Genomic DNA, 25296 nt, shown 5'->3' on the forward strand with positions numbered 1-25296 from the left:
TCAACAAGTCGTAAGTAAGTTCTCAAATCAATATTTTGATATCTTATTTCGATTGTTTGACTGGTATTGTAACAACCTAAACAAAAAATATATTTTCCAACGTTTAATTCATTTATTTTTGGCCACCTTTTTTCTTTTTGGACCACTGAGTGGTTAGCCCTTCCAACGCTTAACCCCCAACCTGGAGAACCAGACTACTCCAACCAATTAAGGTTAGACCTCGTAATAAAGATAATTGAACCAACTAATTATAATCAGTTCGGTTCAGAGCTTGGGGCCCCGTTTAGTGCTGCTCTGAGGGATCTATTAATAAAAAAATATATTTTATTATACACTAGGCAAGCTAAAAAGCACATCGTTACACATAACTACAAGACTACAAGTCTTGTAAAATACTAAAACATGAATTGTAACAAAATATTATTTTTTTAAAAAATTGGCACTCTTTTTTTTCTCTTCGAATAAAAATAGTTTGTTAAGTTATTATAGTTTATTATTAGAATATTGTCTAAGTATATTAGACTTAAATAGTTTACAAGTATTTATTGGGTATATAAGTCTATGGGTATATATTGTCTCTGTTCTTAGGAGAACGTACAGTCAAAGGTATACTACAATACAATAGTAACAAAAAATAGATAATTAATTATGTAAACAAAATATATATGTATAAAAGTAATGTTGTTCATATAGCTGCATCTCGGCTTATACTGATAAGTTAGCTGAACTTTGTCATATTATAAAAATATAAGATTTATTCGCATTTAGCCAGTCTTAAGGTATCCATTCGGCGTCAGGTTCTTCGGCGGGCTTCGATTTGATAGAACTGTAGACTTTCTTGCCGCCGTCAATAACATACTCAACGCCTTGTCCAATTTTTTCACCCACCTTAGAAACCGCGTGTCCGATATTTTTAGCACTGAACGTCTCATCGTTTATTTCCACACGCATAGATGTATTAAGATGGTTACACTTTGATTGGTCAATGATCGACAGATCAAATGGACTCACGTTAGCCGAAGCTATTCGGCTGCGCATCTATAAATTTAAAAACAATGTTAAATTGCGATGATTCAACTTCGATTAATTTATCTCTCTCGGTATTTCAATATAATATATACCCGGTAATTCTTTTGAAGCCCTAGAATAGTTTTCTCTTAAAATATTTTATATTTTGTAGATTTTATTTTTGAAAACATTTTTGTTTATGCTACATTGCAATATTAGACAACATTCAAGTTTTTATCTTTTTTAGTTTTTTCTAGAGCTTTATTAACTTTTAAAACTTATATGGTGGCGTATATATTTTTTTAAATTAAGAATAATTTGTCAACAATTTTGACTGGTCGATAACCAGTCTTGAATAAATAGTTCTAAAGTTATTAAAGTTTAAAATTTAGGACGGGAGATAGAGTTATTTTTATCTGCATTGTGCACACGTTACTCAAACGCAAAACATTTCCCGTCCTAAATTTAAAACTTTAACAACTTTTAAACTTATTATTGAAAACTGGTGACCAGTCAAAATGTTCAGCATATTATTCTTAAGACGACTATACACACCCAATTTTCTAGCATTAAAACATATCTACCAAGAATGCGTTTTACTCGCTATGTGGTGATTTTAGAGCAAGAAAAAAGATTACAACATTTTAGAGACAATGGCAAATCATTTTTTCGGTTAACTTAATATTTAAAAAAAATTTTTTTACTTATTTCACATAACTACATCTTTATTTACGTTAATTTTTTTAAAATCGAATATGATGTCTCCGAAATATTTGTATTTTTTGATTTTAATAGGTGTTTTTGCTCTAAAATCACAATGGGCCGAGTAAAATGCATTCTCCACAGCTATTTTTAGATAATTTTTTTTAAATTGCTATCAAGGATGCTGTGATAGTCTGAAAAATATTGTATTTATATAATGTTCTAAAAAAGAAACACTACAAAATTGCAATTATTTTAAAAGAAAAACTAGTATAGGGCGTTAAAAGAATCACCTGGTATTTTAATAATACAGAAGCAATTGTTGTTTTGGATTTACCTTATCCAGGTACATTTTGTCTAGGACCTTTGTTCTTGATAAAATGGTTACAGAATGTCTATGGCCAAACGGTATTTTTTGGCATGAGTATACACCTGCATAGGTTATATAATCAGTCGCGAACACAACAAAAGACGATTTTCCCGCAACATCTGTAATGTAAATTATAGAAATTACTAGTTAGGTAGTTAAGTAAATTTAATTTAATTTTAAATCAAGGTTTATAAAATAAAAAATAAATATTTGGTATATTGGATTTATTTTACAAATTTATATATTGTACAAATTTACTTAAAGATTTGTATAATTCTGCCAAGTCGTAGTTAACACCCTGTTTAATATACTTATATAACAAACATAATATAAAAACGGTATTGTATAAATAAATTGTACGATTAGGATAATCGAGTGGCAAAAATTTAGTGGTGATAAGTTTAATAGATCGGATTTTATACATATGTGTAGATCATAACGTATCAAAAAGCTCGAGAGTAAGCGAATTTAATAATTAATTTTTCAAAATTCAAGAACTTACTCAGAGGAAAAGAAACAGACATTCTAGATGGTAAACTCGAATCGGCCTTTAAGTTTCCAATATAATGGTAATTATTGGATTTAGCTACATTGATGATAGAGTTTTCGCTAATTTGTTCCAATTTGTATGTATTGGGTTCCTGTGTGTTTGTAAAATTATACACCATACACCGACTTGACGTCGACGTCTTTTGTACGGCGTACCATGGTCCTAAAAACTTTAAAAACATTGATAGATTAGTACATTGGGTTCAATTAAACCTACTCTTTATCATACTATTATTATAAATATTTTTTTAAATAAATATAAATTAATGTCTAAATAAATAAGAATAAACAACATTCAACTTGTATTATTATTTATTATTTACTTATAAATTATTATATAGAAAATACAATATTTTTTTTTTAACTTGGCTTCTTTTTAATAGAAATGGTAAAGTAATGAAGGCAGTGTTAATTATAATTATTTATTATGACACCTCGGTATAGCTTTGTTTTATTAACATGCACAGTTAATTCATTATGGTTATACCCACTGCAGAGAATAAAAAAAATAGATATTTTTATTGCTTATATTAACGTTGAATTATATAGGCCTACGTGTTTTTTATAAAACGCTCCAAATTAGTTGACTGAAATGTAATCATATTTTGTCAGATATCGAAATTATGAATGGCAACACGTTAAATTATAATAAGTTTGTACTATATAGACTCGTGATCGGTCTATAATATAATAAAATTACGAAGTACATCTAAAATGACAAAGAGACAAGGAAAACATAAAATATATTTATTTTAACCGGAAGCTATGTAATATATTATCGCTTTATTTACAATATCAAACCATATAGAAACTGTATAATGAATATATATACAGGGTGTTTCAAAAATATATGAAAAATTAAATAATTTTTGTTCTAGTGAATATATTTTTTTTTTTGCTTTACACGCCTTGAAGGCTTCCACTAGTCTCTCCAACGATCTCTGTCACCCGCGTCCTCTACTTCTGCTGTTTCATCAACTCTTTTTAGATCATTCTTTACACGGTCCATCCAGCGCTGTCGCGGTTTTCGTCGTGGTCTCTTTCCAGATGGGTTATTGATTAAAATGTTATTGATCAGATCGTGTTTGGCCCTCCAGACATATCCAGCCCATTCTATTCTTTTGACTAGTAGGAAAAATTTAATGCTTGGTCTGTTGAATAGGCTTCCAATGTCCGCGTTTTTTCTCCGCTCATATTCCCCATTATCTGGGTTTCTTATAGGTCCATAGATTTTTCTTAGAATCTTTCTCTCGAACCTCAACAGCTTTCCTTCGTCACCCTTTGTTGTTGACCATGTTTCACAACCATACATGGTGATAGGTCGAAGATAAGTAGTGTAGAGTTTTTTTTTTGGATTCTTTTGACATTAATCTTGATTTGAACATCTTATTCGTGGCAAAATAACCTCGATTTGCTGCCGCTATTCTCAGATTTATTTCATTGTGCATATTATTATTAGCGTTTATATTCACACCCAGGTATTTTAAGTACCTGGGTGTGAAATTTTTGTGTGGTTTAATTTTTTTTTGTTACATTTTTTTTTTAATTCAAGAATTTGAGAATTTTGACTGGTCGGTAACCAGTTTTAATAGTTACTTTTACAGTTATTTAAGTTTAAAAGTAATTATCTAAAACTGGTTGTCGACCAGTCAGTGTTCAGCAAATTATTCTTAATAAAATGGCTATCTTGAATTTAAAAAAAAAAGTAAAACAGTTAAATGAAGTGGTGTTTATAGCGCAAATAATTATAAATTAATTTTAAAAAAAATCTTAAAAATATTCCCTAGAAAAAAAATTGTTTAATTTGTCATAATGTTATCTTGTGAAATACCTTGTATTAATCATCACTTAACGTTTAAAATATGTATGCAATGTTTTAATATAATATTATTGTTATCCTATATTATAGGTTATCCTATCCTGGCTACAAGGCATAATGGAATGCCTATTATTGATAAACGTCATTATTTCATTTTTTACATAGATATAGTGGAGAGCCTACTGGGTAATTTTGCGCAGTTGAATATGATAATGCTGCAATAATAATACTTTAAAAAAATAATATAGCTATAATATACGGAAAAAACCCATGCAAAATACACACAATGATAAGTCATACAATTAACAAAACACAAAGAATGTTTGTTTCACTTGTATAATTATATAAAGCGATTGTATATCATTCGATATTATTACGTCTTATTATAATATTATTATTAATTTCATAATTATGTCATGTAGGTAGTTATTACTTATTAGTTATTGCTAATTATTATTATATTTTATATAATAATAACTTTATTATTTCTTTAACATACAAACTTATTTGTATTATTATTATTATTATTTAACTACATTATGGACATAAGACATTGGGCAATACTAATAATAATAACTAACTAATTTTAAATATAAATATCGTACAAACACGCGATAAAAACTATATTTTAATTACTCATTGTTTACTGCAGTTGATAGTTGATATCGCATTTTTAATTTAGATTTTAGTAAAATGATCAACGCTTTAATCGATGACGTCTGTTTAAGACAATAATTTGAATTTTTTTTATGAAATATAAATAGTGATTGATGAATTAATAATTAATCAATATAACTAATACATTTACAATTAAATAAGGCTTGAACTACAAGATAATTCCCGTACATAACAGTTGTTGAAATAAAAGAGTTTTTGTAATTAAACTACATTTAATTGAAGATTTATTGATTCAATAGACATTTTTTCTAGACATTTATGGGTCCCTTAATTATGTGGTCCGCGATATAGTCCATTAAATGTATCAATATTTGTGAAACCCTGCATTTTTGATATCGATTTAAATTATTTGCATTGGCCGAGTCAAATGTGAGGTAAGGTAAGGTTTGTATGAAAAAATCAGTTAACTAATATTTGTATAATTTGTATTACGACTATTTTGTGAACTAACACAAAATGACAAGCCCGTATTCTCAAAAATGCTTAATATTTTTATAAAATAATAAATATATATTTATGTTTTAACTTGTCTTAATGACAATAAACTATTAATCGATTCGTGAAAATAAATTACACGAATTTTCACTATAAAAGTAATATATTCTAAAATCCCAAATCCATTTCTGTTGCGGCATCTTACTTAAGCTCAACCGATAACCATCTCAGTTGTGGTTTACAAAAATCAAAATTGATACTTAATTGTTTTATTATGTTATAAAAATAATAATATAACCTATACCAAGTATCAAACTCATTCCTTAGACTTACTTTTTCCATTACAAAATCAGGCATTGGTTCCATGGTTGGACATTGTCCTAAATGATAAGAATGTCCCGAAATGCGATTCAAAGAACAAGCTAGCAACACAGATAATAGACATAATCTATTGAACTCCATTGTATGACGGTGTAAATTGAATACGATTAAAATCTATTAAAAACATAAAAAATTAAATTACTCAAGAGGACAATATAAAGTAAGTAGTATAAAAGAAAGTCGATAGGGTTTTCGATTTTTTAAATTTTTATCATGCGAGAAAACATAAAATACTTGTATAGTCATTAGTCATTACTCATTATTATAAAAGTGGTAAATGGAGTTGATGAAAGAGGTTGACTTTCCAACCCCCCAAAATTCGGCCTTAGTATATTTTACAATACATATTTTTGTTTTTGTAAAAACCTATGGTACAATATTTACTTAAATTTATAATATTTGGTTGTATTAAAAAAATAGTGTAGTCAATTGTATTTTATTTTATAGTTACATAATTAACTTTTAAAAATATCCTTAATATTGAAATATAAAGTATTTTAACTAATTAGAGATTATTGTACCACAATAATTTACAATATTTTTATTTTAAGAAGTAGCCACCAAATCAAATTCATATAAATATTATATATTAATTAATAATTGGTACATCTGAATGTTTGCTAATTATTTTTAAATATTCAGATAAGCGATGCTATACGCAAGAACGGCCACCGATTTTATGCGTGATTACCGACGTCAACAGAGGTACCCTCACCATAGTATACCATCCGCCCATCCATAAACAATGACGATGGTACCTTTGTTGACGGCGGGAATCACGCATAAAATCGGTGGCCGTTTTTGTGTATAGCATCGCTTATCTGAATATGTAAAAATAATTAGCAAACATTCAGATGTACCAATTTTAGTGTATAATATTTATATGAATTTGATTTGATGGCTACTTAAAAAAAAAAATTATTTGTAAATTTAAAATAGTTTCAAAATTTGGTTTTTTACATTTTTACTTATCAAATATGAATTTAAAAAACAAAACAAAAATTCATAATTTCTTGCAATTTTATGATATAAATTAAATGTTACTCGAAAAACGAATTTTATTTTTAATATCTCTAAATAATTCGAATGTAAATATGGAATAGTAGTTAGTACATTGTGACTGATGATTATTATCGGCCCTCAACATTGTACAATTACTGATTGATGGTGTGTAAGTGTAAACAATAAACATCAAACTATATTGTAGTTTATTATTATTTTGTATAGAATAGGAACTTAAAAATAATTTTAAATAAAAATCGTTTTTATTGGTAAAAAATGAAATATTCTTTACTAAAAATCACTACACAAAATACAAATTACAATCATTTGTAGTGAAACATTAAATTGAGAAAAACTTGAAAATAGTGAACATATTAACAATAACAAATATGCATTATATTAGATTATAAAGTTATAATTTTTAGTAACTGAAGCAGATTGAAGTAGCAGTATTCTACAAAAATACATTTATGTAGTGAAAAATAGTTAACAGTACAATAGTAACAGATGGGAAAGAGGAAGTAAGATATTTTATACACGGTCAAATACTTTTTCACCATTCATTAGTCTTTCACACTTATAATAATATGTTGAATAAATATATATTATTTTTTTATATTATTATTATTTGAGTTGTTAAATAACATTTAATTGTACCTATAAAACAAATTGTTTACAAATTTGAAAGTCTCGATAGCTTTAATACTAAAGTTGGCATTTACATATTGTATAAATATTATTTTTAGGTATTAGTATTTTTCTGGTCAGGTGGCACTGCTGAGAGCCTTCCTATTCCTACATTATTGAATATTGTCACTGTATCTTTGTCATCAGACTTACTGATTATACATATTGTATAGATTATAAATAAATAAAATATATTTCTTAATAAAAAAAAAAAAAATGCTTTTACAATAAAAACAAAAAAAAGGTATTAGTATAATATTATTTTTAAAAATTATTGCTAAAATTAGTTAACGCGTAATCTTAGGACTGCAAACTTCACAGATGTAATTACTAGTAAAAGTTTGTCGTTAGTGAGTATTTAGCAAGCAATCGCTTACGAATTAATTGAAACCTAATGTTTTTCGAAGTCTATTTAACAAAAAGATCAGTTTATCATTGAATTTTTATTTTATTTTAGGATTTAAGTACAAAACACAATGAAAAATGTATTCATAGAGTAATATCAATTGTTGTCTACACAAAAACAAATTTTTTCTATGTTACCATATGTTATTGAACCGTTTTTAATTACAAGTTTTATCAATTGAATGGCTAAATCATTATCATATTCAAGGTAGTCTTACTTATAAATTTACTAACAAAATCAAAAAGTACTGTAAATATGTTAAGCATTTTATAATTTCAATTACGGGTTTTTAGTACTTACTGTTTTTTAAATCGCAACAGGCAACTGCTTGTTGACCGCTTACGTCTTGTTTAATTCAAGTTATCTAGCGTGACCACAAGGCTCGCTGATGACTGCGATGAGTCTAACAATCGGTTTTTATTCAATACATACGACATATGGTGGTTCCAGGTAGAGCTGCTGTACTTCTTTATGTTGCAACTCTCTCCCACTCCTAAAACATGCAACGAGTAAACGGGAAACTGATTCAACTGTATATCGACTCTGAAGAATAGAACGGATATTATAATCAAATGATGCTTGAATACTAGTATTCATTACTGTATGTATGACTCACTGACCGGAGATGAAAAATATAAATAATAATAACTAATAAACAATATTCTTGTACATTTTGAAGAAACACAAATGACGTGTAAGTATGTAAGCCCGTGATGACTAATTTCAATTGATACGTAAACAAGCTAAATACTGAGTGTTCTATTTAAATAAGACAATCAATATCTTCTAAATTAATTGCAATTTTATATAATTTGTGACTGGTATATAATACTGGTATAAAATGTTGACTGGTCGATAATCAGTTTTAGGTTGTTATTTTTAAAGTTATTTAAGTTTTAAGTTTAGAACGAGAGGTGAAGTGCTATGTAAAGCGCTCGGTATTAATAGTAATTCACCATAATATTCTCTAATGCCTATTGGCTGAATAATAAATGTAAACATTTTTTTTATTATATAATTAAAATAATGAGAACTTCATTTAGGTTCTCTCGTCGACTTTTTTGTATATTATTAACCCAACATTCACAAATTATATTTTAATTCTAAAATTGTTTAAACTTTTTTAAATACTTGTATTTAAGTTAAAAATTAGGTTTTCTAAAAATACCGTCGAGAGAACCTAGTTAAAAGTTTTCCTCCTTTTAAAGGTATCAACGTGTTTTTTCTATGACTATTTCACTTTGATCAACACGCTTTGGCATAAACACGTTTTTTACGATTATTTTTAAAGGAATAACGTCCTCTTAAGAAGATATTATGGTAATTGTCACTCGGTCCACCACATAATATCACACGTGCAGATCCACTGTGTAGTTTTAGTAATTTAGCATATTTTAGCATATTAGCATATTGGGTATTCTAAGGATAAGACTGAAATTTCGGATAACCGGATATTTAATGGATTTGTTACTATTATTCATTTTGTTTGAATTCAGATTAAATAATAAAACTTCTTTTGCATAATGTGTTATTACATTTATTTAAAATAATAATCTAAAATCTAGATTAAAAAATAAAATAATCCTTTTCGGATATTCTGGATAATCCGACAAAATTCAGAGTTTAATAGGTAATCTAGATTTGTAAATTTGTAAAGCAGATATTCTCATCATACACTACTAATGTACATCGCTCTACACGCTCTATACAACATTTCACACGAGATCAGTAATTACAATAATCGCTCTTTCTGCTTTAAATCCAGGGGTTAAAGTGGGGGGGGGGGGCGCAAGGGGACTCAGTCCCTCTACCTCTAATGGTGGTTAAAAAGCGTCCCCTTTAACAAATTATTAGTAAGGTACGCCGGAACGCTCCAATTATAACCAAACATTAGTCAATATAATTCAGAATTCCGTTGAAATTAAATCGGTTTTTATTTAAATCGACTGTTACTTTAATTTTATCAATTAATGTATTTAATAAAAATTATGGACTATCTAATATAAGTGTAAAAATAATTGCTTTTATTAGTTATTGTAAACGGCTATAATAGGTATTCGATTAGTGATAACAAAATATAATATTATGTTATATGGTTCTGTGGTTTCTTTATGGTATTAATACCATGGTTTTATGCACATTGATTATTAAGAAATTGTTATCACATATCTTTTTAAGCATGCTCACCCCACCAAGCGTAGAATTTGAATTTTATCTTGTACAATTTAAAGCACTAAAAACACTACATTTTTATGATATAAATATTTTTTGTCTGGATGATTTTTTTATTTTTCTTAAAAGACAACCACTACTTACAACTTAATATTATGAGAAAAAATATTCTCTTTCAAAATATTAAATTTGTATAAAACATTAGTTATTCTTAAAAATGTAGTTTTTTTTTCAACTTGTATTAGGTTGGTTTACAACGTTTTTAACTTTTCTCTCCATTTTTCACGACCCAACCTAACCTCGCGGGGCTTTTTTATTTTTCAATTCTCTAAGACTGGCATTAAATTCACTTCTTAGTATCGGCGCACCATAAGAGCACTCATTAGTTTCTTCATTGATATCTTGTCATAAAAATGTAGTATTTTTTGTGATTTAAATTTTTTATGAAATAAATTACAAATTTGAACATTATTCAGGGTTAAAAGTGAGATGAGTATATAACACAATCACTGTTTATATATTACATATACTATATGCATTAGACATTATACATAAAATTATATAATATGGAACGCTTAAAACTATATGGAGACATTAGTCCCCCCTGGAATTTTTTCCCACTTTAAGCCCTGTAAGCCAATCTACCATTGGCTGAACAGTGACTGTTAACGGGAATATATAAAACTCGAATCAAGTCCATACCGTACCGTATCAAGATCTAGGTACACACATGGTTAGCTATTATTTTTGATATTCATCGTGGGTGGCAGTTTATCAAATGATAAATAAAATCCATCATCCATCATTTAACACAAATACTACAAAAACAGAACACTGTGTTTCAATTGTCTAAATTATAGACAATTCCCTTCCCTTCCCTCTCATCTCTATAAAAACAATGTTCTTCTTTTTTACTCTTTAATTAATCATACAATTAATTTGGTATCACAAAAGTATTTACACACACATAGTTTTTTTACAATTTGTAGCTTAAATATCGCAGACTGCTTTAGGTTATTTTAATTTTTTAAAACTGTCAATGTAACTAGACGTAATTAACAAATTTTAAAATTATTGCCAATTTAATGATTTATTATTAATTTAATTTTGTATAAACTATAATTTCTATATTGTATTGTATTGTATCTATATTTCAATTTGTATTGTATTATGTGTTATCTTAATTGTTATATCCAAAAGGGCCCAGACCGTATAATCTATTAATAAATAAATAATTCAAGTGATATCAAGTTGGAAGTATTTGGTAATAATTAAAGTGGTACAAACTATGTTTGTTCGAGTAGTTAACAAGTGTTTTTGAGCATTTGATTGGCGATGCCTAAATAGCTTTCTTTTTAGATTTCGTTGTATTAATGTACAACTGATGGCACATCGACCTGTTGGGAAAACTCTTATTGCGGGGTAGGTACCTCTAAATGTAAAGTCCCTTCTTAGCTTTCCAGGTCGCATTATCAAGGCCAAACATTGACTACAGCCAATTTTAAATAATATTTATGTAGAGGCTTGACAAAACATGTTTGTTGCTTATAACAATTTAATACGCGTAAAACGGATCCTTCGTTTTTTAAGTAAATTTACAATATTATCATGGTTTCTGTATCTTTGCCCTGTGGAGTTATTAAAATCATTAAATATTACATTTTCGACTGTGCTTTGAAAATGGTTTGATGCTAGTCAATAGTACCTATATCTTTTTAATACGTTTAATTACTATGTCTCATATTAATATGAATTTGTTAATCAGCATAATTTGTCACTACGATAAGTCATTACTCCATGCTGTGCGGTAATAATAATTACCAGGCGTGGCCACACTGTCGATCAGTAGGTATTTTTTTGATTACACAAAAAAAAAAACTGGAAATCAAGAGCATCGAGCGAGACGAGACTCGAAAACAGATTTATTTTTTAGGTGTAATTTTGTTAATTTATTAATTTCAATGTTTACTTAAGTATATTGAGACTTATTTATTGAATTATACACTCGTGTTTACCAGTAGTAATACTCATTACTGATACTGTTGCATTTACATACAATTATTACATACTTCGACGGCCATCGTTCCTGTATAGTGATTCATTTTAGTCTTGTCAAATATTCTTTGGTGAGCACTTTCATTATATAGATCATGGCTGCTACTAGAAGACTTCAAAAAGTGAGTATAGAGATATGTTTACTTGCGTTTCGTTGCACTGATGTACAAATTACATAATTTTATTCATTAAATCACAAAATTTGTTCTAAAAATCATCAATATTTTACCATGACATGCATTTTTATCATCTGCTTGTAAATGTGTGATGTGTTCACTAGGTAATGAGTGTGGAAACTTCAATTGTACTAACTAAGTTAGGACCATGATAATTCGTAAAACTTTTGACAATTTAAACAAATGTGTCTTATTGATTTATTTAGCCTTTCCATTTTAAAAATGTATAAACTTTCACTTTTATTAACTTAATAATTCATTTTTTTCTCAACATTTTATAGAGGTTTCATTAATTTTTAGTTTTCAACTCATTTCTATTTAATAATACTAAAACACATTTATAATCTAATTTAGTGAAATCACGATTATCAATATAATATATATTATCAGTATTTATAATAATGTATATAATGCTATGACCTACAAGTAGTTTATGTAAATTGTTGAAAGCGCTTTGTTAAATCTTAAATTTGTATGTTCTTTTAAAATGGTAGGTTGGAAATATATCCTTACGCGCTTAACATTATACATTTTTTACTTACAATAAAGTGTATAATACAATTTTCAAAGATTTTTATTTGTTATTGATATATATTATAAAATGTTAGTTCATGTACCAAAGTTTCTTATATGTACTGTGTAGTACGTTATCACAATACGAAATAAAGAAAGTCGGTATGCTAAAGAAACTTACATTTTTAAGAAATATTGTTTTGCACTCATTTATAGAAGACTCATGTTTTATAAATAAGCATATTATGTTACCTACCCAAGTTTGGCTTTTAAATTAAATGGTAATTTTATTGTAGTATAATGTTATAAATACTATATTTGCCAACAAGTGTAGGTATTTTGTTAACATGTATAATTTTGCATAAATAAAGTAATTATGGCCATTTTTTTGCCTAGGCATTTTTACCGGATATATTTGTAGTTATAAATTCAAGTATTCTTGTTACCTATTTTACATATTATTTTTATATTTTAGGAACTTGCAGATATTCGTGACTCTGGACTTAAATCATTTCGTGATATTCAAGTTGATGAATCAAATATATTAGCTTGGCAAGGTTTGATTTTACCAGTAAGTTGTAGATGTATATTTTCAACTAAAATTTAGGATTAAAAAATTAATTGCTGTTTAAGGATGTTTTATAATAATCTGGCAAAAAACAAGATTTAATGTATTTTGCATGAACTGTGTCAATATGCTTAGTCACAGAAAAGTTCTACTTAATATAAATTTTGGTACCCCAATTAAATAGGTAATATAAAACAACTATAAATTTAACTTGACAGTAAAAATGATTTAATTTGGGTACCTCTTTGGTGTTATTTATTAGTTTGTAATTTTAACATGTTCAATTTCCGCTAATCGCCATTAATAGAATGCGATTTGTCCGCTTTATCAAACACAAACTACTTAAAAAAAAACAAAGTGATAACATTTAAAAGTTGATTACAGACACTATTATAGGTATAAAGACATGTTTAATAAAAACATTAAGTATATATGTGAAAAATTAAGTAGTTCATTGGCGTGTAATTTGAGGAATAAATTATTTGTATGAACTTCGATTTAAGATTGTCAAGATTATAAATAGTTAGTAATACAAAAAAATATTTTTTGTAATTTTAGGAAAATCCACCTTACAATAAAGGAGCATTTAGAATAGAAATTAATTTTCCAGCAGAGTATCCGTTTAAACCACCTAAAATTAACTTTAAAACAAAAATATACCATCCCAACATAGATGAGAAGGGTCAAGTATGTTTGCCAATTATCAGTGCTGAAAATTGGAAACCTGCTACTAAAGCTGACCAAGGTATATTGCAATGTGCTACATTATTTACTGCAGTATTTACTTGGATAATAATTTGTTGTTTTATTACAGTAATTCAAGCTCTTATAGCACTAGTCAATGATCCTGAACCTGAGCATCCTCTACGTGCAGAGTTGGCTGAAGAGTATTTAAAAGACCGTAAGAAATTTTTCAAGAATGCCGAGGAATATGCCAAGAAATTTGGCGAAAAGAGACCTGCCGATTAAATATAATACACACTATAAATAATATTAACTGTCGTGTCGTTTAATCAATGGTTTACACCAAATGTATTATACATTACGATAACGATGGCAACAACTTAATCATTTATGTGTATTCTTACACAGTTTTGAGCAATTAGCTGGGAATTTAAACTGTACCTATTTTCACCCTAATAAACACAGCTGATTTAAAGTTTTATTTTTACTTAACAATATGGTGAGTGTTCAAACAAAAACTCTGCTATCTCAATTGATATTAATTCGTTAATTATTGTTAAACTAAACATTTGTTCTCATCACCAATTATTCTTTGTGAAATACTATTTTATCTAATGTCACTAATAATTTTGAATCACATTGAATTTTGGGATTATTTTTGTATGAATGTAAATTATAGTTTAAAATATGGATAAAATAATAAGTTTATTGTTAAATTACTACATTTTTTTGGGGGGGCGAATGATTTATATACATACCATTAACGTCATTTTTTTTTTTTATGAAATAATTGTTAAGTACACACAATTTAAGATGTTTTTTTTTTTTACAAATAAGAAAATTATCGTTACATCATGCGTTAAAAAATGAATCATTAATTTTTTTTTATTCAATTTGAAATAATATTTCACCCAGCATCATATTTACTGTACTATTTTAATAAAAATTAGGTAATACAAATATTTTTTATCAACCGTTTAAAATTAAACTTAATTATGACATTAATAATTTTTTATTATTGATAATATAATAAATGTATTACTATAAATATAGATACAGTTTCATTCACCATTAAATTATGACATTAGTACAATATGTTTAAATATATATATATATACAGAGAGTGATGAATTTATGCGAAATATTTCTATGATAATAATAATTATATTATAATTAAAAAATTGTAATCTTACCCGTGTTTCTATAAAACTTTTAATTTCAAATAGTAATGTTTTATACACTTTAAATACTTATTTTATGAATTACAATCAGTCAGTTAAAAAAATGTACAGTAAGCATAAAAAATATTTACTAACGACAACAATTTGTTAAAACTCGATAATTATTTAAAAACAAAAAATACTTTAAATACCTACACACTTAATTTAAAATTAAATATTCCGCCTTTACATTTATAATCATTGGAATGAATTACTCTTAAAAAGAAAATATCAGTTATACGAGTTTAAATAACGTCTTAATTACACTATATCATAAAACATTTACAGAGTCCGACTTCCATATGGTAATCTGTAATGAGAAAACAGTTTGAATTATATAAATATAGTTTTAATAAGGAACCATTTCTTTTAATACTTGGTTTTTAGCAACAAAAGATGCTGTTGATAATAGTTGATCATCTAAAGAGATATCCATAGTTTTTATACTATCAACATGGTTGATGGAGTACAAAAACCTACCTTCATGAGTGTCGTAAACCTATAATAAGCAACAGCACCACACATAACAAATATTATTCAATAGACAATTACTGTTAAATAAAAATATTTACATTAAGTGTCTGGTCTTGGGATCCAGAAATTAAACAAGGTGTTTTATTTTGGTACTGAATACAGTTTATTTTACATTTGTGCTCGTTATATACTTGCACAATTTTTGGTACTCTTAAATCGTACACACGCACCGATCCTTGTTCAGTACCCACAGCGACATTGTACTCATCTTTAAGTGCAAGCGACTCGGCATAATCTATATGTATAGTAACAAAATACCTTTCAATCAATTAAATGTGTATTGGACAGTTAATGTATTAATACTCAACCTGGATTGAGACTAAACTTCATAACACATTTTCCAGAACAACAATCAAATATTTGGATAAGAGAATCTCTGGAACAAGATGCTACAAGTTTATCTTGATTAAAAAACTTAGCCATATTAACCCAGTTACGATGAAACATGTTGCTGGCTAAGAACTTCATAGTTTGACAATCCCAAATTTTAAATGTTTTATCATTTGAACATGACACTAATTTACTATTGTCTAAAGAAAATTCAATACCACGTATTTGTTGAAAATGCCCTTTCAACTCTTTTGATATTACACAATTTGACAACTATAAAGACGAATTTCACAGTAAAAATAGTATTTCATGAAAATAAGTTAAACAAATGTTATAAATTTTGTGATTAATTACTTTGAATTTCCATAATTGAATTTTTCCATCATCCGTACAAGTAGCTATTTGATGTCCGGTAGAATTACTAGTTAAATTTAAAACTTTACCTTTTCCCATATACTTTGCACTAAAAATAATTTTTATAGGTCAATCATATTATATTATTGATATTATTTTATAATACAACAAGACCATACCTTGAGATTTTAATATCAGGTTTGGACCAGTCATATATCTTAATAATATTCAAACTTTCCAGTGAAGCTAACTTATTTGATTCTGCTAAAAATCTTAATTTTATTATTGGTACACTTTTTGTTTCTAGATTCATTAAACATGATGGTTTCAGAGCAAGAGAGTATTTCGTTCTACATATTTCTATTCAAAATAAATCAGCTTAGGTTACACAACAAAATTATTATTCTATCCAAAGGCTTTATAGACAAAAAAAATACCTGCTGATAGTTTATAAACAGACTTGTTCCATTTTAGACATTCCAAGTTAGCGGCCATTCTCAAATAATATATCTAAAACTGAAAACGGTGGTTTATTTAATTTATAATAAATTCTTACCATATCTTGGAATTAAACAAATTTCCATAAATCGTTAATTAAATAAAATCGTTTTAAAACAATACATTTTTTTAAGTATACATTATTAAGAAGTAAAACATTTTTTTTTTAATTTTACATTTATAATTTTAAATTTAAATTAAATATTTTCAACTGACAACAATATGAAGCTAGCAATTCCATATTATTCTATCAATTTATGATAACGAATTTCCTGCTTTTACCGCTAGAGGCCGTCCCATATAAATATTATGTGCGACAGGCCGGACATAGATGGACGATGGAACTGACGTTCCGCATACCTACTTATGTCGCGAGTCGCGTTCAAAAAAATATTTAAGATATATTTTTTGCCGAGTACTTACACTCTGAAACTATACTGGCCTGCTAAGCCAAAGTGCCGTAACTCAAAAAAGAAACATTGTAAAAAACCGATTAAACCAAGTAAAAAAGCAACTGTAGGAACTTATTTTTTGTAGCTAGTGTTTTTTTCGATTTTTGCTCAGTAGGGCAGTATAGTTATATCTTATAGGAAATTTTAGCTTTTTGATAACATAAGTTTAATCCGCGAACATAACCCAAAACTATATATTACTATATTAGTATAGCCGAAATACCAAGGCCAGGTCGCACGACGACCGTTACCGAAAGGAATTTCATTGGGGTGGTCAAATAGGCGGAATGGCCAACTCTAAAAAAAAATATTTCAATTCAATTATTAAAAAAAAAAAAAATTATTTTACAATAACGCTGTACTGCATACAGTCTCCGAATTCAGATTTTATGTAGCAATTTTTTTTTGTGAATCGTTCGACTTTGGTCATTTATATTGCACCTAAGATGTATGCAATTAATTTTTTACTAATTGAAAATTTACGGCCATAAGTGAACGGAGTTCTTTTGTTCTCTGTCTCTGTACATCGCAAAAATAATATTTTAAAAATAACTTAGTAAATAATTTACTTTTTCTTTTTCATTTTCATATTTTTATTTAGAAATAATTTATTATTAGATATTGAATTTAATACCTAATAATATATGATAATACCTTTGGTTATGTAGGAAGTCTTTGTGGTAACACTATATGGTACTTGCTGTTGAGTAAAATAAAGCAGAAAATCCTGAGGAGTGAGGAAGAAAAATGTTATATCATGTATAGGAATTCCAGAATAATATTTTGATTTGGAAGTAAAAACTAATAAACTACTAATTATAAGTTGCTATTTATATTATATTCGACCTTTAAATATTTTATTTTTATCCAAACTTTACATTTTACCTCATTAATTATTAATTAATACTTCACTGGTTATAGGTTACATTATCGTTTCTAATAACAAGGATAACCTATAGTAATATATGTTTTCATTTAATAGAGTATTAATTTAGACATGATATGACTGCTTTTAAAACATGCAATTTATTTACAATATCTATTATATATTTTTTTGCAAGTGTTATCTTATAAGAATTATGTTGTTATTAAGTCTCATTTGTTTCTTAATGTTGTCAATGTCCCTGTACTAGTGGAAAATTGTATTATTAAAAAATGGTAAAAATTGTCAAAACTCAAAAACTCGATTTTTAAAAAATGGTCACTACACTTGTACCTACTCTTAAGTCTTACATATCAAGAGCATTACCTCTTCGAATTTGTTTTGCTTTCATCTAGAAAACAATTAAAATCTGAATTTTGCATGACACTAGACATGGACAATGGTTTTCTGATGACGATTACTATGTAGATCCTAAAAAGATTATTTTTGTATGTGTGTAAATAATAACAGTTATTTAAAAAAATTATAAAACCGAAAAAAGGAAATGAAAATATTCATTTTTATAATTTTATCCATCTCAATTAAATTATTATTTTATAAAGAACTCGTTTCTTTATAGTAAAAACCCAGCAAGACACCCTGTATAGCGTAAATGAAAACACCAAGTAATGTTGGAAACGCAAAATTAAACAACATTATTAGTCCTTACACGATTATGTAAGAGACTATAAATATAAAAAATGTAATGCCTATAAAACTAAAAAAAAATAAAAATAACGAAAAAGAAATACTTTACTCGCCATTAAAAAAAAGGTTTATTGGCTTTTAATTTATTAGTTGTTCCCTTCACACTAAAAAAATCTGTTCCACCCCTCCGCAATTCCAAGGAGTACTTATCCCAATATCCTCGGAAGTCAAATTCACTCCCCGGAAATCCACCTCACCGACTCCGAAGACATTGGTGTCGAGATCTGTTAGTACAATAATTCAAATTAATCTAATTAAAAATAATTAGAACAAAAATCACGTTGGGTCTTTCACTGGATAGCCTCCCTCCTCATACCAAATCACCGTTTTTATTTGTTCATTTTTTTTCTCTCTCTGTATATATTATAACAATGTAACTATTTGCTTATTATGCCTTGCAGCATAGATTGTAAATATTCTTTAATAAATAAAAAAATGTATTAGTTAATCTTAATAGTCCAAAACCTTAATAAAGTTGATAGTTTAAATAAAATTTAATAAATTATAAATGTATTTGTGGATTGGGTCATAATGTTAAATATTTTATGAAAGTTAAATGCTCTTAAAACAATATTTCTAGTTGATAACTATTTGAATGTCAAGTATAATTTTAATATCTATACATAGAATATTCTAAAAATATTAAAAATTATTTTTTTTAAATAACTGAACAGATTACATTCGATTTACTCTTAATATTAGAAAACTACTTTATATAAATGTTTTTCCCCAATCAAATACCAAAAACCAAAGTAAAATAAAATGAGTTGGCTGTTGCCTATTTCCAACAATCCTATGAAAATAAGAACGACGGTTTTAAATAGAATAAAAATAGAACTTCACTCAGTAATTATCATGTTGCGAATTATCATATAATTACATTCTATCATTTACGAACAAAGTACATCAACGTTTAATAAAAACATAATAATAAAACAATTTACAATATATATGTATTAAATGTGTACGCTGTACCTAAGTGGAATGATAACTTATTAAATAGGTATTAAGTAGTACTGTTATATTTTGTAAAACCATTAATATTTTTTTAATATTATTCGTTTGGACTATGAACATAATTTTTTTTTTGTAAGTATGAAACAAAATAAAAGTATTTAATAGCAAAATAATGTTATTTAAGTAACGTCAATGATTATATTGCATACACTTTGTACACATATTGGGATAGATTAAATTTGATTTAATCAATTCTGTGGTTTGGTGCTCAAAAGAGTAGATCTAACAATTTAAGTTTTTAAATTAAATCATTTCAGAGGTGGATAGTCTAAAGTCCTTATTATTAATTTGGTTTTATCCTTATTAGTTAAAAAAACACTGTGACGTTTAAGTAATATCATGTTTTTTACAAATACCTAATAATTTGTGTTTCATTACCGAAACTTGGTGGATAATAGAGGTTTTTATCTATTAGACTACTCTATTGATCGTGATAATATTCCTTAGTACTTCATGTTTTCAGACTCTTGATTTTTTTAAACTTAAACTTTATACTATTCTTAGTTTTAAATCTACCAAAATATTTATTCTTTTAATATAATTATGAATGCAAAAGAAAAATAAACAATTATAAGTAAGAATGTGGTGTCTGTAGGTATAATATTTGATTTACTTTTTATTTATAAGACACTTAAAACTAAATATGACGTGTTAAAACATAAAATATTTTTTTTAAAAACTAACACAAAATCATAGACTCGCAGATTGTAGTCCAACTCGTTTTGAGTTAACATCTTAAACAAAATGTATTAATAATATAAACCGTCTTTTAAAATGGTTTGCCTGCGGTAAATCTGTTAATGAGATCTAGACCCCACACCGGTTGATCGGCCGGCACCATGTGACCGGCGTTTCGCACCAACAGGACGGTCAGGGGGCCTGATGTAGTGACGTATCCAGCTACGTCGGTTTGATTGTCGTTGTCTCCTTTGACTCTCCAAATAGTGCGCGATGCCTGGTTGAAGTCTTTGGCGCCTTTCCAGTTTAACGCTTTAGCCAAACGCATCGTGCCCCTGTACGGGACGATAATGTCCAGCTGACCGGAATAGAGGAGCACGCGATACTCCCCGGAGTTGAGCAACTCGGCCAGCCACGAGCTTATCGAACGCATCACGTCGTCCGTAAGGTGTTTCTCGACCATTGAACCGTTGTTGAACGGCCGGTTGCCGACGTGCAACACTTGTCGCATGATCTCCTGTTGAACGTAAGATTCCCAGTCACCGTACGGTGTTGGTTCCTTGGCCCAAAGCATGTTGAAGTAGTACGTCATGCCGGTATAGTTCCGGAACAGTGTAGGGTACCGATATATGTCGCCATCCATCAAACGGTCAAACGTTAGAAAAGCATCCGTGTAATTTTCCGCCAAAATCTGTTGTAAGCCGATATTTTCTTGTTCCTGGAACTTCGATTTCTCGTTTTCTGCACAAATATATTAAGTTTTATGAGTTAGATAAAAAAATACAATATTATTTTAGGCGTAACTAATAGTGTTTCAAGTTGATGCGGTCATACCAATACAGCAAAACTAGTCGAGTAATTAGTTTTAATTTCTTATATATTATATTTTCCGTTTTCTATTCAATTATAATTGTACTTAAGCTGTGTAAATAACCAAAGCGTTGGTTGTTATAAGGCAGGTAAGACGAAGACCTGTCGTTAATTATATCGTTATCGAAATTGTATTCGAATAATTATAATTATTAAAACGTAATGAAAATAATGCAACATCCACAACGTCGAGAACGTATTATATAAATCATAAATATATTAGATAACTAGAATCTACTAAATACATAATTCATTACAAATATGTTCTAACTACAAAGTACATCTATTTATATTTTATCATTATATTTCTATGCGAAGTTTACTATGTATTTACGTTGAGGACAAATTTTTAAACAATTTATTAGAATAAAATTCAAAAATATTTTAGTATCAATGCGAAGCAATGCAAATATTGATTTTTACAACATGCTTTTTGTATCTTTGGAACAGTTGGACGGACTTACTCGAGCAACACATTACTCAATCGATCAAAAGTCGTAGCCAGAAAATACATAAGCCATTAGGGGTCAAGAGTAAACTCGTTTTCAATAAAAAAAAGGCTCTTAAAAATGTGTTGTATATACACAGTACACTGTATATAGTTGGTCGAATGTGTATTATACAGCATACAGGGTCTTCAGAATTTTATGAACCACCAATTTTTTTATGATAGACTAAAATTATGACTTTATTATAATGTAGCTCATATTATTATTATTTATTTATAATATAATATATTATTTTTAATTTATAGTATGACTCATTGATTTTTATTTTACAATAATAATTTAAACTTTAAAGCTTTTAACTCATTGCAAAACCCAAAAACCAATACATTAAAAAAAATAATAGGTATATTATTACCTATAATATATACCTATAATGACATATATTTATTATTTTTTTATAGTTACGTTGCAGCGCTTTTTTCTTTAGTCTTTACAGTCTTAGATGCGTAGGTACACCGCAAAAACAAAGTATTCATAACTGGTATAATGAGCAGTTACATTTTAAATAAATTCAAACATTGGCATAATATGCAGTTATATTTGACATGCTTTAGGTTAAGAATTAAAAGATTCGATAATATTATTTATTACTAAAACATGAAATCGTACCGTCGAGGAAACCGTGTTGATACAGGTATTCGCTGTAGTTAAATTGGTTAATAGGATCAATAAGTCCGTTACCGATCGCTAATCCCTTTAAGTTGATCTTGACGGGCGCGTTCGGGTTGTTCAAATGAATAGCGTAGGAAACGGCTGGTACGTACTTTCCGGCATAAGACTCGCCGGTAACGTAGAAGTCGTTGTTCTTGTATTCGTAGAACAATGTGAAAAACTGCGTAAGCGCCTCATATAAGTTCAGCCCGACCTGCGACTCGTCAGTACTGTAACCGGCGTCGTTGTCGGTAAAGCTATAGCCGGTGCCCACGGGGTTGTCTATGTAGAGTACCGAGTGTGTGGACGTCCAGGCGTGAGTGCGCAACTTGAGGCCGTGGCTCTTGGCCACCGAGAACGGGCCGTGTTCGTTGAACAAACCGAACAGGCTGGACGCGCCCGGTCCGCCTTGCAGCCATAGCAATACGGACGCGTTGGCCGGCGAGTTAGCCGCGGGGAAGAACCAAAAGAACATGTTAGAATTGTACGTGTCGTTGACGGTCAAGTAGCCGGAATAGCTTTCTACGTTGCCTTTTACGGGTTTAACTTTGCACGCGTCCCTGGCCATTTCGATTTCCCCCTGGCGAATCATTGGCGTCAAGTACAACGCTCCATCATTGGCGTCCAGCACGTTGTACGATGCCACTTGTCCCGCAACGACGGCGGCCACCGTTACGAAAATGATTAAGTTACGCATAGCGAGTATCGCGACGTTACAGCACCCGTGTTCGGACGTTGACCACTTTTCAGCACAACGCGCAACACTAACAACGACTGAGCGGTACCGAATACTCCATAGTGCATACTGTGTTACGTGTTCAACAATAATAATATGATCTTATGATTAGCACAAAGGTAGATAAACTAACCGTTTAGCATTGGAGGGGTACGCTTTGTACGAGAGTTGGCGTGCAATTAGGTTATCCCGTGTTGTATATATATATATTTATATAATCAGTTTTTATATAGAATAGATCTAGTCCTATATGATTATACTTGACGCAAATAGAGAATTTATAATCAAATTTTACAAGATGGCAGTCAAATAAAATTACATTGAAATCATGGAATTTTATAAACTGCGAAATAAAATGGTTTTATAAAACTATTTTGTTAAACTAAACTTTTTTGTGCTACAACACGCATCGGAAGAAACACAATCTTACTTGATAGGGGTTTCGCATAATACTAATAGTTTAATTAAAAACCACTCTACATCAGTAATTCAAATTATTTAAGTTATAATATTACTTCTATAAGCTAGACAAATAAAAAGTGAAAATGGAGGTGTCGTAACGGATTTTCGGCGCAAAACCAAAACATCAAAAACGATTGTAACATGTTTCCTGTGCGTCCATATCCGGGTTTGAGTCTGTTAAGCACTATCCATTGTCTCCTGGGGACCGGGGAGATCAAATCCGGGGGATTGCATCATAGGTTGATCGAAAAGATGATTCGTGTCGACCGTTTATTTCTTAAACGAACATACCTAATGTGTCGAGAGCGAGTGACGTGACCGAGTGGGTTAAGCACTGTCACACTAAAAACTCGTTCACACGATGAAACTGCAGCATGATACTAAGTGCTTTGAATTTTGAATAACACGCGGGTCACATAATAAAAATGTTAAATATATGACACTAGTGTCACGGTACCGTGGTATGTTACTCAGCCCTCTAGTGGCACGGCACTTGGTACGGCAAAAAAAATGGTGTCCGGTAAAGTAAATTTATACAAATCATTTTATCCATACACTATATGTAAAGTATACATAACATTATTTATTGCAACCACGATAATTAATTTTAATTTCAGAAATAAAATACAAGGAAAAGGTCTAAAAGGTGTATTTTATTTTGGAAATTCAATAAACATATTGAATTTGTATGTCATGTTAGGTCTAGCCAAAGATAAAGTTCCATTAATGTCATCCAACTATGAAAGTGTGAAGGACCGAATGTGGAGAAGTTCTAAGATAGCTCCATTGGCAGCAAACTGTATGGCTGTACTCTTCAAAACCGGCAAACTCTTAAAACAAACATATTACGTGCAGTTTTATTTTAACGAAAAACTTACGTCCATAACGTTAAATGACGGGTGTAAATGTGAAAAATGTCCGTGGCCAAAGATTAAAGAGAAGATAGAAAAATATATCCAAGACTATAGTTGTAGGTCAAGTATCGATACAAATTACCCGGACTACAAACATTCCGATCCATATTGGCATTTTTCCACGAAGCATACAGTTTGGTTTCCTCTGATGAAATTAAAAAAGAACCGAGTAAGTACATCTACTTGTATTTCTCAGTTTCAAATGGTGCGAACAATCTATAAACCAAATTGGACAT

At 28.8% G+C, this 25296-nt stretch overlaps 4 protein-coding genes and 1 pseudogene across 4 annotated transcripts; 1 reads left to right on the forward strand and 4 right to left on the reverse strand.

Annotated features, from left to right (window-relative positions):
• Positions 1–471: 471 nt before the first annotated feature.
• LOC126846962 (apolipoprotein D-like) lies at positions 472–8480 on the reverse strand. Its single transcript, XM_050586878.1, has 5 exons — positions 8338–8480; positions 5895–6056; positions 2583–2799; positions 2048–2199; positions 472–1038 (listed from the first exon to the last, which is right to left on the reverse strand). Exons 2-5 carry the CDS (start codon positions 6021–6023, stop codon positions 775–777), a joined length of 762 nt encoding a protein of 253 aa, XP_050442835.1. The 5' UTR covers positions 6024–6056; positions 8338–8480; the 3' UTR covers positions 472–774.
• On the reverse strand, positions 3000–4732 carry LOC126846964 (uncharacterized; annotated as a pseudogene).
• A 3605-nt stretch (positions 8481–12085) lies between the features above and the next one.
• LOC126846965 (ubiquitin-conjugating enzyme E2 L3) lies at positions 12086–14680 on the forward strand. The gene is made up of 4 exons (XM_050586881.1): positions 12086–12386; positions 13429–13524; positions 14080–14266; positions 14336–14680. Exons 1-4 carry the CDS (start codon positions 12360–12362, stop codon positions 14488–14490), a joined length of 465 nt encoding a protein of 154 aa, XP_050442838.1. The 5' UTR covers positions 12086–12359; the 3' UTR covers positions 14491–14680.
• A 742-nt stretch (positions 14681–15422) lies between these two features.
• Positions 15423–17338, reverse strand: LOC126846960 (POC1 centriolar protein homolog B-like). Its single transcript, XM_050586875.1, has 7 exons — positions 17081–17338; positions 16823–17003; positions 16644–16752; positions 16268–16562; positions 15998–16194; positions 15802–15924; positions 15423–15735 (listed from the first exon to the last, which is right to left on the reverse strand). Exons 1-7 carry the CDS (start codon positions 17136–17138, stop codon positions 15697–15699), a joined length of 1002 nt encoding a protein of 333 aa, XP_050442832.1. The 5' UTR covers positions 17139–17338; the 3' UTR covers positions 15423–15696.
• A 3492-nt stretch (positions 17339–20830) lies between these two features.
• Positions 20831–23777, reverse strand: LOC126846954 (venom serine carboxypeptidase). Its single transcript, XM_050586869.1, has 2 exons — positions 22907–23777; positions 20831–21659 (listed from the first exon to the last, which is right to left on the reverse strand). Exons 1-2 carry the CDS (start codon positions 23643–23645, stop codon positions 21010–21012), a joined length of 1389 nt encoding a protein of 462 aa, XP_050442826.1. The 5' UTR covers positions 23646–23777; the 3' UTR covers positions 20831–21009.
• Positions 23778–25296: the final 1519 nt, after the last annotated feature.

This window comes from Adelges cooleyi, unplaced genomic scaffold (assembly GCF_023614345.1).
Source record: "Adelges cooleyi isolate 19-005CV unplaced genomic scaffold, UGA_ACOO_1.1 ACOO_flye_CR_arks_rails_tigmint_CR_PRNA_9, whole genome shotgun sequence".
Taxonomy (NCBI): Eukaryota; Metazoa; Arthropoda; class Insecta; order Hemiptera; family Adelgidae; genus Adelges; species Adelges cooleyi.

Bases quoted from the DNA above. Each gene is read 5' to 3' on its own strand.
- LOC126846962 (XM_050586878.1), bottom strand. From the start codon at position 6,023: ATGGAGTTCAATAGATTATGTCTATTATCTGTGTTGCTAGCTTGTTCT. The intron at 2,200-2,582 runs GTAAGTTCTTGA...TTTACATTACAG, and splicing joins GTCTGTTTCTTTTCCTCTGA to ATGTTGCGGGAAAATCGTCT. The intron at 1,039-2,047 runs GTAAATCCAAAA...TTAAATTTATAG, and splicing joins ACAAAATGTACCTGGATAAG to ATGCGCAGCCGAATAGCTTC.
- LOC126846954 (XM_050586869.1), bottom strand. From the start codon at position 23,645: ATGCGTAACTTAATCATTTTCGTAACGGTGGCCGCCGTCGTTGCGGGA. The intron at 21,660-22,906 runs GTACGATTTCAT...ATATTTGTGCAG, and splicing joins TCAACACGGTTTCCTCGACG to AAAACGAGAAATCGAAGTTC.
- LOC126846965 (XM_050586881.1), top strand. From the start codon at position 12,360: ATGGCTGCTACTAGAAGACTTCAAAAA. The intron at 12,387-13,428 runs GTGAGTATAGAG...TTTATATTTTAG, and splicing joins CTACTAGAAGACTTCAAAAA to GAACTTGCAGATATTCGTGA. The intron at 13,525-14,079 runs GTAAGTTGTAGA...TTGTAATTTTAG, and splicing joins GGCAAGGTTTGATTTTACCA to GAAAATCCACCTTACAATAA.
- LOC126846960 (XM_050586875.1), bottom strand. From the start codon at position 17,138: ATGGCCGCTAACTTGGAATGTCTAAAATGGAACAAGTCTGTTTATAAA. The intron at 17,004-17,080 runs GTATTTTTTTTG...TATTTTGAATAG, and splicing joins TGTTTATAAACTATCAGCAG to AAATATGTAGAACGAAATAC. The intron at 16,753-16,822 runs GTATGGTCTTGT...AATTATTTTTAG, and splicing joins CCTGATATTAAAATCTCAAG to TGCAAAGTATATGGGAAAAG.